Genomic DNA, 14150 nt, shown 5'->3' with positions numbered 1-14150 from the left:
CACCCCCCCCAAAGAAAAGGATATGAAAAGTTCAAAATGCAGCAGGCACAAACGTAGATGACAAAAAAGTCTTGTCACTTCACTCAAAAAATATCCTCGCACTTGGGCACAAAACGACACATACCTACGCACAACTTTCACGGACGAAAAGCTAGAACGCAGTGAAAAATGAGCGCCGATTCTTGCAGCTGCTTGAAATTCTATTTTTAGACAATGCAGGGTAACCTGTGTTGCAACTTGTGGAACACTTGTGCTCAAAAACAAAGGTTTCCTTCAGCGTGCCTCGAAATTCCATTCTCCCAATGCAGATTCAACAACCAGTCTTCCCCCTCCCCCTACTTGCACCAGCATGGAAAACTTTCATTTTGACATCAAGGTGGGAGTGAAAAGCATTGCTTTAGAACAACGAAGCCCGTCTTCCTTTGTTGGCAAAAATTTGACCTTGAAAAGAGATGCAAAAGAGAAGTGCCTTTTCCCGCCTTTTCCCGCCTTTTCCCCTCCATTTTCATGAAGAAAAAAAAAGTGCAAGAAACATTTCTGTTAAATACATGTGTTAGGAACAATATAAAAAGAAATTGAAATTTTAGCCAAAAGTAGAAAAGTTATAACGTAAAATGTACGACCTTGGCATAGCCTCTCGATCGAGATGCTTGGGACCCAAAAGGTTAATTCATTTCTATAATTTCCTGTGTGGAATGAACTGGAAACCAAAAGAGTCAAGACTTCATGATGCAGGAAACCCAGTTTTTATGTTATAAGCGGTCAATGTTAGGGTTAAGTGACTTTTGAAACACCATGTATGTACCTGAGGGGACAATTCTACCATTTTACTTTATTTTTGTTTGTTTGTTTGTAAAAGTAAAATTTCCACATACCCTGATTTGAGGAAGTAAATTTATAACCGTGCTGTTTATTTATCTAAGGCAATATCCACTACAGTCACCAGATTATATTGAATTCACTTCTTCATGGGATCAATTCTATTTATATCAGGTTGGTTGAATATCGGTTGTCAGTATTGGTAATTTTTATTTATCAATATTTTAACAAATAGCTGTTATAATTTCATATTCTATCTATACAATATCGAAATTCTGTTTTGTGACGACATTCGAGTATTATTTAAATCTTGATTAACCTTTAAGGTATTTAAATCTCCATTCATGTAGTACTGGGTGGCAACTCACCGAGAATGAATTCCGGGAATTATGTGTGAATTTTCCGTAGTTGTGAAAAATTGCAACTTTTCTTAGTCCAAATCCCATTGAATTTATACATTATTTATAAATATCGTGAGGCAAGTTTCTTCACAGTTTAGATTTTATTTTTATCGAGGAAGAAAAAAAAGCTGCCTGGAAAATAAAACAATTCTCTGAAAGATATCTTGAAGTTGATTAGTTAAATTTGAGTTTGAAATTTATATATAATTAACAATTTTTCGTAGATTAGAAGCTATATCCCATAACATTTGTGACTTTTGTTTGAAGATGTACTTTGAGTTTGAGTATGGAAATGGCAAATGAAAACTGCACATTAAATTAAATATTTTAAATATATATACCGTTTAATTTATGGGCTTGGTGCGAATGAAATGTCCACTGTGACGTCTGGTGGGAAACTCACCTCAATAATGCAACACAGGGATTGACTGAGGTCACGGGTCTAACGTCATAAACTCTGTGTATGTCCAGCAAACAGGCTGGAGCACCCAGACAGTCAGGAGGCAGTGTGTTGCTGAACAGGCTCGTCTGAAAGTGCACCATGGAGAACACACAATTGCGAGTGATTTTTTTCTACGAATTCAAACTGGGACAGTCTGCTCAGCAAGTTGCCAAAAACATTAACAGTGCATTTGGGCCAGGAATGGCAAATGAATGCACCAATTGCTGCTGGTTTGTCAGATTTCGTTCCGGTGACACAGCATTGCAAATTGAGCCCCGTGGCCATCAACCAACATCATGTTCGGATGAGCTCCTCAGGAACGCCGTAGAAGCGGACCCTCGGAAAAGTGTTCATGCCATTGCAGACGAGTTAGGCATACACCATTTGGCGGCTTCGTGCGATCGGTAAAGTGAAAAGGTTGGACTCATGGGTACCACATGATTTGACACCAGCCAACAAGACTCGCTGTCTGGAGGTGTGCAGTTCTCTGAGTGTAAGTAATAACCGGGATGGTTTCCTGCATCGGATTGTCACTTCAGATGAAAAATGGATCTGCTATGACAATTGTAAACGGTCAGGACAATGGTTGGATCGTGATCAACGTCCAGGGTGGTTTCCGAAACCAACTCTCCACCCACGGAAGGTGTTGTTGCTGGTATGGTGGTCTATGGTGGGTGTGATCCATCATGTCTTTCTCAGGCGAGGTGAAACCATCAATGCAGATCTTTACAGTGCTGAACTCCATGAAATGCACCACAAACTTCTCCACAAGCATCCAGCAATGGTCCACAGACATGGTGTCCTCATGTTGCACGACAATTCTCGCCCACATGTCGCGCAACGGACGGTGCAGGCTCTCCATGAGTTGCAATATGAAACCCTTCCACATCCAGCATATTCTTCCGACCTCTCTCCCACTGACTCTTCCGGCATCTTGATCACTTCCTGACAGGGAAGACCTTCGCTGATGATCAGGCGGTGCAACATGCCGTTGAGGAGTTCTTTGCGTCGCAGACTCCAGACTTCTTTCGCCGTGGAATCCAATTATTGGCTGAGCGATGGCCAAAGTGTGTGGCTGCAGACGGCGACTATTTAGAATAACCAGGTATTGTAGTTTTGATTTTTTTGGCCTTTGGCAATGATGCACCTGCGGCAGACATTTCATTCGCACCAACCCAATAATAAGAATTTTTTGATACGTTGGAATCACACATACTCTTTTTATTGTTTATATATTTCCGTGTGTATGTGTGTGTGTGGGTGGTGAGAGGCGGTAATTCGCAATGTTGAGATAGAGAAAACATTTGCTTTACCCTTGAATTTTTGAAATGTTGGAATTATACTTGAATTTTTTCGTGGTGCTAAAGTAGCCACCCTGTAGTATTTAAAATTGAAAATACCCCAAGTTCTTTCTGTATGTATGCAAAATAAATCTGTTCAAAAGAGTATAATTATGTTTTATCAGATTTGTGCATATATTGCCAGTTTTTTTCCTTACATGTAATAAACTTACGAATTTCACTTCTTATATTTTGGATTGATATATTTATAGTGACGTTTTGGCACATTTTGAGGCAAAAATGATTGAATTTGATGATTTTGCACCAGTATCAACAAGTGTTTTTTTTCCATGGTTTGATCACACTTTTCCACTTTTTTTGATCGAGTGAAAATGCTTGTGCTTGTAATAGTGCACTCAGAACTAAGTGTTGTACACTGTACCATGCATATTGCAACAAGTTGTGGAAACTCATTTAGCGAGTCCTGATCTTTCCTGTAGTGGAGGTATTGTGATTATTCAAGTGACCCCCCCAAAGGGACCTTTTTATTAGAGCCTGGGAGAGTCCCATCATGTGGCGGTCAAATTTCGTATCTACTGGACCATCGTGACTCCGGTAATGTAAAACAGCAAAAACCAGGAATACTGCAATTCCCATGGAATCGGAACATGAAATGAGACTCGGTATCAACCGATACTGGTGGTATTGGTATCTGAAAGTATCAGTCGGATTTTATTTGCCTATGCCAGCCGATACTTCTCCAACATTTTGTCTTTCACTGGGTCCCCAAAAATGCTCCACAACAGTTTTTCGAAGTCTAATTATCCTGCAAGTTATTCAATATTCAAAGCTTCCATTTATTTTGTATCAATATTGTGTGGAAAACTGATGTGTGATTACTTAACAGGTATTTTCACATTCTGATGTAATGTCTGAATATTTTGAAACTACTGTTATAACTTGATACTTAAAAATGGTGTTGAATACTCACCTGCTAATACGTGGGTTAAGTCATAAGTCATGGCAACTATTTTTTTCTCACGAACAGGGGACAACATCAAAAATCTAAGATATACATTTGAAAGTGCATGGAATGTACCTTCGAATGAAGCCACCAGATGAAGTCTGGATGCAGGAGACTCTCGTAGGGAAGAGGCAGAACACAGGACATTGGACAACAGTGTTTTATTGTGGCATGAACAACAAGTACACAAAACTAGACTGTTTAACAACCTTCAGAGTATTCACTCAGGTCATCTACTGTCCGTTGCCAGCGATACCATCCGCTGCATGTGCAGCACTAATGTGTGCCACCTCTCCCCGAAATACTGTTACGATCTCTTCTTTGTTGGCAAACCATTTCCCATGCAATGGCTTCTTCACTTTGGGGATGAGATCATAGTCACATGGACTTAGATCTGGAGAATAAGGCAGGTGTGAAAGAACCTTCCATTCTTCCATCCCCACCGCTGTAAGCGATTCCTAACAATGTCCGCCGTGTGAGCTGTCGCATTATCGTCTAGGATAATTTTCGAACGCTGTCACTCACCGACTGAACTTGCGTGCATGCTTACTACCCTGCCATTATTCACATACACCATCTGGTGGCTTCTTTCGAATGTACATTCCATACACTTTCAAACGTATATCTTAGATTTTTTGTGTTGTTTTCTGTTCGCGAGAAAAAAAAATAGTTGCCATGACTTACGACTTAACCCGCATATTAATAGTTTTTTGTCACAACTTTTAATTGGTACGGTTTTCAATCATTGATATCGGAATCTCTAAGGGTATTGGCATCAGTATCGGTTCACAGTAATCTATCAGTTACAATGTAATCAATCCCATTCTCACATGGTATGCTGAAAATTAATTAATATTTGAAAGAAGCTGTATTAGAAGAGGGAGAATTGTTGCTTAAATTAAGATTCACTACAGAACGTGTGCAAAAAGAAGGTAATTGTTATTGTTAGTGTTATTTGCATCTTAATAAGTAGAGATGAAGATCCGAAATGTGTGGATTGAATTTCCTGTTACTGTACTGTGTATTTGAGTTAATTACTATCATTCTTATTCCAGGCGAACCGGTATGCTTCGCCCTACTACAGGCCCAGTGAAAAGAGATGGACGAGACAGACATCACATTCTTATGAGACACAAACGCAAACCCCCAAGAGGAATGTATATAAACCATGACGACTTGGTTGCCATGGCAACTGGCCCTGCTGGCCAAGGGGAGGCCATGCTGAAAGCCATGGATCGTGAAATTGTATCCTTGAAGAGACAAGTAAGTTTCCGGTTAACTGTTGATCCTAAGTAGCATGCAATAATTGGATATTATTATTGTCTTATTGAAATCCCCCCTCTTTCCCTTTCAACCAGGAAGATTCTCGTGAGAATTCAGACCAATTTTTGTGGAACAGCTATTTTTATAGTGAGGAACACAATTAATAGCTTTTTAAAGTCTAATGCATTGGAACATCAATTGTTATGTTTCTAAGGGGACCAAACTGAAGAAACCCAAAATGCAGGAAAATGTAAAACCAAGGAAAATTTCTTAATTTGCTATGTTGGGACTATCAAGGTTGAATGTACCTAGTCTTACCATAAATACTGTCCCAAAGTTGTAAGTAAATAGACACAAAATGGTGAGAGATATTTTAATATCAGAATAACATGAGGTGCATGGATGCATTATGAACCAAAATCACAAATAATTATTCGAAATGGCCACCTTTAGCACTGACACACTTCTGAAGTTTTCGTGGCCACTCATCAATGGAATTACGCAACACATCAAGTGGAAACTCCGCAGCTGCCTTCTGAAGAGACCGCTTTAAACTGTCAATATTGGGATGTCTCTTCTTGCAAGCCATCTCCTGAAGCTTGGACCACAATTTGTAGTCCAAAGGGTTTAAGTCTGGACTGGCAGAGGGCCAATCTGATGTAGAAATGAAGTCAGGAACCTTTGCCTCCAACCACTGCTGGGTGGTGCTTTGTGTGCTGGGGCTGAGTCCTGCTGGAAGCTCCAGTTCTCTCCATGGAAGATGGTGTCGGTAAGATTCTTGCATAGTTTCTCAAGCACTGTCTGCTGGTACACTTTGGCTGAAGTTTTGACCCCCTTTTCACAAAAATGGAGATCCATTGTGCCCTCGTAGCTCACACCCCACCACACCATGACTGATGCAGGATGGTGACCCCTCTGGATCCTGGGGGCCTTGTCAGCAGCTTCCCGAGAGGATGCGGCATACACCCTGTCATTTTGGGCATTGAAAGTCTCCTCAACGCTGAACATTTTTTCATGAGTGAAAAGGATTCGACGGTGCCCATTTGCCGCGTAACGCTGAAGTAACCGCTTTGATTTCCGGAGCCTCTGGAGCTTCACTTCACTTGTCAAGAGATGTCCTTTGCGTCGTTTGTAGGCATGGAGTCCCAGGTCACTGCGTAACGTACAAGACATCGACATTTTTGTAATCTTAGCTCACGAGCCATCACTGACTGTTTCCGTACAGGATTTCGTCGCACTCGTACCGCCACTGCTTTCACAAGTTCTGGTGTTTGTACTGTGCATGGTCTTCCTTGCCGTGGGCGATCTTTAACAGTAACAGTCTCAACAAAGCACTGGATAGTGCAGTACACAAATTTCTTGGAGATTTTCAGCTTCTGGAGGGCTTTGAAAATCTCCCCTGGTAATTTGCCTACCTTGTGCAACGCTACCACGGCCACACGATTTTCATACTCACCCCATTCCATCTTCAACACTTACAACAGACACCTTTCCACTTGACCAGCTCAACAAGCAATGACTCATGCTACCGCTCTTGCCGTCTCTCGCTTGTACGGGTGGAAGTACAGCCACCCTCAAACGTTGGGACAGTATTTATGGTAAGACTAGGTATAATGCGGGAAAATGTATAATTGAGGTTCCACTGTATCTGTATTCTACAAGTATTTACATAATTGATAAAGAGTAACAGGAAGTAGACAGCAAAACACATGAAATAGTCTGTGTTAGAGTTCAAAAATTTGTTATTATGGATTTTGGAATGCCAAGATGATGTTGAAGGAAATCTCTGTAAATTAAATTGTTTAATTTTGTTTGCAAAGGCACCTCAACATATGATGATATTAACAGGATTTGTGGATTATTTATTTAAATAATGTAGGTGTGGCTTACACTGGAATATTAGGTACGAGAATCAGATTCTGTAAGTACCTATGCTGCACAGTATGCCAAAATCGTTAACTCTACCAACAATATCTTTATTGGAAATATATATTTTAAAGTTGTATATAGTGCAATTTTCTAAGCAGGTACATTATCTGGGTGTTTTTATGAAGACTACAGGTGTTTGAATGTTAGAGTAATGAGACCAGTTAACTTCTGTAAAACTGAAATAAATTCCAAGGTATTTTTTTTCTAATATCACTAATTTTAATTATACTGAAATCCATGTGTTTTACAGTGGTTTTGATTCCTCCATGTTTAGAGCAAGATACATTATTAGAAGGATTATTGCCGAAGATAACAAAAATAATAAAGATAGGTTGTCTAATTGTTGTCTGTTTCATTATTAGGTTCAAAACAATAAGCAAACTATCAGCTCGTTGAAGAGAAAAACCGGAGAGGGCATTGATGAGCTAAGACCACCTGATTCTAACAATAGGATAAATGCCAGATGGACAAACGATGAATTACTTCTAGCTGTTCAAGGTAAGTTTTCGGTGATTAATTTGACTGAAAATTTGAAATTCCTTGGTTTGGTTTTCATAATAATTTCACAATAATTTCAAGGCAGAGTAGTGTAGGAAACTCTTTAAGCTGTATTTGAAAAATGTATAGAAGCTTAAATGAACATGAATTGAGGGAATTGATTTATGAGTGGAAAATGCTTCAATTTTTGACAATTGGACCTTGATGGCTTTGTGGGTAAGACTGTATGTAGCCTTTTAATCGTGGATTTGATTCTAGTTTGGAAAGAAACATATACATTGAGATATTTGCAATATTGAAAAATGAACATTGTTGTTCAACTAGTGAACAGACCCAAGTCCTTGGTGTAATTTCCAATATTATACCAATTGAACAACCAAGTTTTTCTTATGTGTGTGTGTGTGTGTGTTTGTCCACTTCAAGCATACCCTAATAACTTTACCGCTCCTTCTTTAAGTTAATGTGTTTATGCACACATCAATTATGAGTGATTAATGAATTTAAATTATTGGAAAATATAAAGTCAGGAAATAATTATAATTTTTTATTTGGCACTAGAAATTATTTGTACAACACAGGAAAATGTAAAATCACTGCATATCCTCTGTGTGCTGTAAGCAATTCAGTGGGTTTAAAATATATACAGCTGCAACACTGAAATTTGCCTCCATGGAGAATTGAACATAAAAGTTTGTGGTACAAGATTTTCAGTTGCGACGTAGATGTAAAAATATATGGGTACCGACATCCAGGCTTCACACCATCTAATAAGTAACTAAAAGTTCACAGTCGATATCGATATATCAGATCAGCTGATACCACTCGGTTAAAATTCAAACTCAGAGTCAGGGTTGTTAAAGGTCCAGGAATCCATAAATTCTAAAGAGTTCTGTTGGGTTCCACAACAGGAGCAGAACCTTTTTTCTTGCACAATTTAAATTCGGTCCAAGTTTCATGTTGTTTCATTGAAAATAAGGTCATGGGCCATATTTTAAATTGATCTGGACCGAATTGAAATACTTTACGGTCCAGAAGCCATTTACACTTGACGATTTTCTCTCCTGGACCAGAATTGAATTTATTTACAATTCCTGAACTTTTAACAACCCTGGGATTGTCTCTCTCCTGGGCCGAAATTGGATTTATTTTAAATTCCTGGATCTTGCAACTCTGCTCAGATAGGGTATCTACCAGTCAGGAAAGTCAAGAAAAAGTCAAGAAATTATGCTTGTGGTGAAGAATTTTTGCTATTTTTTTGTTTACAGTATAGTGAATTTATATTGTTATATACCTGTAATAGAATTTGATAAAATTGAATACCGTATTTACGCATGTATAATGCACGTGCGTGCATAATGCACACCCTGGATTTTGATGGGGAAAAGTTACAAAAAGTTATATCTCGTATATAATGTGCAGTATAATCCAGGTTAAAGAAATGGCTTTCTTATTTTAGGTTGTAAAGCTGTTGCTATGTAAATCATGAAGAGTTAAACTTTTATACATGGTTTTGCTCATTTTCTCTCTACTTTTTCTAAAAAAACAAACAAAATATATACTTTTTCCATGACTAATGTAACATTTATTAGAGACACATTCAGGACTCTCAAACTAGCAGTTAGCAGCACAAGATTTCTTTCATTAAGGCATTTACACATTCCATATATGTCATATTATTTGACCAGTAATACATTTTAATTATTATTTTATTTTTCCTTTCATCCAAAGTAACACAACAATCACAGTGTTTCTTCTTTTTGTGATGAGCTTATTTCAACCGCATTGCTCATTAGTATCGCCATTTTGAATGTAAAACTGTTGCCATATTCAGAAACTACCGAATTTAAGCTTTACAATGATATATAACATGATAGGGTTCCGTTAACACGAAAAATCAATGCAAGTGTCACAAAATCATGGAATGACCCTGTACGGTTTCATGTTGGCTGTCCAAATTATTCTGTGCATAATACGCACCACAGTTTTTGGGTGCAAAATTTTGGAAGAAAAGTGTGCATTATACATGAGTAAATACAGTATTTGGAAATCTAAAACTGTATTGAGTTGTGGTTAAGATTTGTTCAGTTTCTTTCTTAAGAATTACATTCTTGTATGAGTGAAGTTTTGTAAAATTATTAGTTAAACAAACAAAGTAGTGTGGCTCTTCCCCATCTAGGATGAAGTCTGAATCATAAATTTTTACATGTATTAATAATTAAAGCAAGTCTAAATCTCTTGTTAAAGTACAGCCTCAGTTCTCATCTTAACCGGCCTTGTGGTAGGGGCGTTTCATTGAATAAAAATATATATTTTCTTAATTTCCAGCTATACCTAAGTAGGGGTCGATTAAATAAATATTAAGAGAAAAGGGAAAAAAGTCAAGAAAAAGGAGAGAGAGGTCCAGAAAAAGTCAAGAATTTGGTAGACACCCTGTCAGAGGTACTTTTCTGGGGTCTGAATATATTACAGGTCTTTAAAATTCCATGTGACACTGTGAATCTAATTATTTTGGAAATTATGCAATATGTGCATTTATTTTTATTTTGTGAATATTTTTAAGCGAAACTGTTAGAGTGATGTGGTACAATCGTTACAATGCTCAAGTATTGCTGTCCATAGGATCACTATAAGCATCATCATCATTTCGAAATAGTATTGGTTTAGCCCTAATAAATTGATTGACTGAAAAGCCTTTATACTGTTTGCAGTTGACGTGCACATTTCTTTAATGTTTATTCTTTGTAGGTGTGAGGAAGTACGGGAAGGACTTCAAAGCTATAGCAGAAGTCATTGGAACAAAAACAGAAGCACACCTACGGAGCTTCTTTGTGAACTATAGACGGCGTTACAACCTGGATGCAGTGCTGAAGGAATATGAGGCAGAGAATGGTCCCATAATGGATGATGAAAAGGATGAGAAGGTATGTATAATAAATAATAGTTGATTAACTTCTTCACCACAGAATTTCCAGTGGATACAAATGCTTGAGGATAGATAGAATTACCCCTCAAAAGCCTCCTCAACAGTAAACATAAACATTTTTTTCACTGGTGAATAAATACATGCTCCCTTCATCAGACATTTATTTTTAGTTTGATTAAAGATACAGTTACAACAATGGTTAAATTTTTTTAACAAGAAAGAATCCGTTATGCAATGGATCTTCTCAATGTTACATTATTGTAACATAGCAACTTAAAACAAAGTATAAAAAAAACGTAAAGTGCTCCCCTGTACTTAGCACCATGCCATGAAGGCATATAGGGTATGTGGAGGTGATGTGATCAGCACCACACCCCTGGCCAACTTTACCCCCCAGAGTTTCCTCCAGGGACCCACTTTATACGATGTTGGGTTGGCACCGGACCCGCTTGAATCCCTCGCCGGGATCAAACTGGTCTCTCGCATGGTAGTCAGACACCCTGACGACTGATATACCGTGGCTCAAGCTGAAACAAGCAGTCTGTTTTTATTATTATTTTAGATGAAAATTTCTAACCATTTTTAAATTAATACCAAATATCATCAGGCAATTCAAAATCATCATCTCTTTTTCAGAGATTCTTGATGTCTTCTGTTACGTTAAATTTAAAGATGATGGCCTGTCCCGCTTGTGAAAAAGAAAACTCCATAGTAGGTCTATGTTACCATTTTCATTATTTAATTTCTGCAATGTTCTGCAATGAACGAAGCTTCCTAGATATTCAAATCTATGTTTCCTGTCACTCTTTTTAATCATATGCTTCTCCTCGATGATATGAGCTGACAAACCTGTTCTTGTGTTTACATTTATAATGTCCAAATCGTGTTTGTGCCATGTTATTGCCATTTTTCTTGATGTTTGTCCCAAAATGTGTTTGATAGAAAATTCTTCAGTGCCCACTTTCTGTTTAATGCTCCAGTAAGTGCTTCGCTTTTATTGCCCTTGGCACTTTAACTCATCTGTGAGAAAGTGACCTCTACGTCGTTTGTAAGCTTTCGGTCTTAGGTTACTTCATGACAGACGAGACCGTGATCATTTTGGAAATGTTCAGTTCGCGGGCCGTCACTAGGGGCATGTATATTTTGTTGTTGATGAAAAAACGAAATGTCAAAAAAAAAAAACACATTGTAGTGTTAATATTTCATGTTTTTGAAAGGTGTGAGATAAATTTTGTTACCATGTTTTGTCACGAAATAATGCGAAATGAACTGCAAATGAACTCTTAAACACAAAATTTAGGGTTTATTTACCGACCCGACACCTTCCGAGGTCTGAATTATCCTGTGAGTTGTGCAATTTACGGAAAAAATTATTAATTCTGCTGTTAATATTGGAGGAGCAAGAATGGACTCATTTACACAGAAATAAACTCAGTTTTCTTATAACTACATAAATGTGCTATTAGAAGTGAAATGTTAATTTTGTGTAATGAGTAGTTTTTCAATCAAATTTAGGATTTTTTTCACAAATTTAAATCCAAAATGTAATTTTATTTACCACTTTTGAACCTGGAATTGACTGTTTTTATACCGAAATTTTGTTTTTTTATTTACCAAAATGATGTGCCTCTAGCCATCACTGATTGCTTGCATACAGGATTTCTGCACATACGGACCACCACTGATTTGATGAGTTACACAGTCCTTACAGTGTGTTGCCATCCCGGCCTGTGCCTGTAATTCACAGCTCCGATGTCAATGAAACGCTGCATCATAGGATCCACAAACCTCTTGGTAGATTTGAAGCTTTTGGAGGGGTCTTGAAAATTTTGCCTAATACAACAGCTATATGGTTTTTCGTGATTGCCCCATTTCGTCATGGAAGCTAAACACAAACACACTATCACTTCTGTAGCTCAATTAGCAATGACTCATGTGTTCATTCTCGCTGGGGGGATGTTGTTTACTTTGAAGTCCAAGTGAGGAGCTACCTTCCAAAGTTGACACTATTTATGGTAGTACTGGATATAATACAATACAGCTAGGGTGTGTGCATTCTGTGAATATGTTTTTTTTTACACATTTATAAACAATTGTACTTTAATATATGGTTTCCCTAATAAGTAGCTTCAGTTTTTTTACTCTAAAAATGTAATGTAAACCAAGTTAAAATATTACAAAATGGTTTGTAAAATTATTTGTAAATACCTGGAAAAGTAATGAAATTTGTTTTGCTCTTTCATGATGCACCTGCACTGCATATGCTAGTTCATTAATAGGGGCATGCATATTTAGTTTTTGACGAAAACCCAAAATGTTAAATTTTCATGTTTTTAAGAGGTGTGAGGTGCATTTTTTCTCAATATTTTGTTACAAAATGATGCGAAAAGAACTGCAAAATGCAAAATAAACTCTTAACAAAATTTAGGTTTTATTTGTCGATGCAATATCTTCGGAAGTCTGAATTATCCTGTGAGTTAATGCAAATCGCAGAAAATTGGTTAATTCCACTGTAAATATTTCAGAAGCAAAAATTGACTCTTTTATACAGGAATAAACTTAGAACTCTGATAACTACATAAACGTGCTATTAGAAGTGAAATGTTAATCTTGAATAATAAGTATAGTTTTTAAATCAAATTCAGTTTTTTATTCACCATTTTAACACCATAATTCCAATTTATATATTGTTTTCGATCCCGAAATATGCCCAGTTTTTGTACCGAAATGTTGATGTTTTGTTCAGCATAAATTTGTGGCTCTATTGATTAATGTCTTGTGTTTGATTGCAGATGGAAACCGATGGGCCTTCCTCGGGTAGTGAAACGAGCACTCCCACTCCAGGAGCCAGCTCCCCGATAACCGTCGGACCCCCACCACTGATCAAGCAGCCCTTTGCCAAGGCCCCCCTGGCCACTGCACAGGCAGCCAAATGATATTGGCTGTAGGCTAAGAGCAGGTGAGCACTGGAAATTTTTTATGTAGTCAGGTGGAAGTTCATCTCGAGTAATCTAAGATTTGTATTTGTCTTTCTCATCACATATCTCTATCATACTTTGCATGACTATAGAATAAATACAAGTTTGCCATTACCTTTTATTATTGTTAATCAGAAAGACTGATTTATTCAATGAACGCAACATTGTACAGAGAGTGTAAATTGTGGAAAATTGCATTGTTCATTTAGTGATTTATGACACTTCATATATTTGCAAGACTAACCTACCTATCTTTTTGTGATAAATTTCAAACCTCTTATTTCATGTGGGCATTAATTGAATATTATAGCCAGATGTCTGGCACAATTGGTTCTTCCCTCTGACATGACCAATGTTGCCAGTACCCTTCGAAATTTCAATTTTTTTTTATGAATGTCATAATTGTCCTGAAATTCACAAAATGCATAAAAATGTATCGCCGTTTCATCAATTCAATAAATACCCACTGAGGCCATCGAAAATTATTGCAAGCTACTTTGTAGTTGTCTTTCTTAATATTTGTTTTTATTTCATACATAAGTTCAAAATCTCAGGACACCCTGTAGAATGAAATGGATAGAAGATTTAGATAC

The 14150-nt window shown here is 37.4% G+C and overlaps 1 protein-coding gene across 3 annotated transcripts in view; it reads left to right on the top strand.

Moving 5' to 3' along the window:
• The window catches only part of LOC145980552 (REST corepressor 3-like), a 62549-nt gene that overhangs the window by 46619 nt on the left and 1780 nt on the right, over positions 1-14150 (top strand). For all 3 annotated transcript variants that reach the window (XM_083113575.1, XM_083113576.1, XM_083113574.1), the window contains 4 exons: positions 5022-5229; positions 7521-7656; positions 10402-10577; positions 13372-13538. In XM_083113575.1, the coding sequence (XP_082969701.1) occupies positions 5022-5229; positions 7521-7656; positions 10402-10577; positions 13372-13515 (664 nt within the window). In that variant the 3' untranslated portion in view covers positions 13516-13538. The remainder of the gene's footprint in view (positions 1-5021; positions 5230-7520; positions 7657-10401; positions 10578-13371; positions 13539-14150) is intronic.

This window comes from Lepisma saccharinum, chromosome 28, assembly GCF_977018435.1.
Source record: "Lepisma saccharinum chromosome 28, izLepSacc3.1, whole genome shotgun sequence".
NCBI classification, from domain to species: domain Eukaryota; kingdom Metazoa; phylum Arthropoda; class Insecta; order Zygentoma; family Lepismatidae; genus Lepisma; species Lepisma saccharinum.
This window is presented reverse-complemented; position numbering and strand designations above follow the sequence as displayed.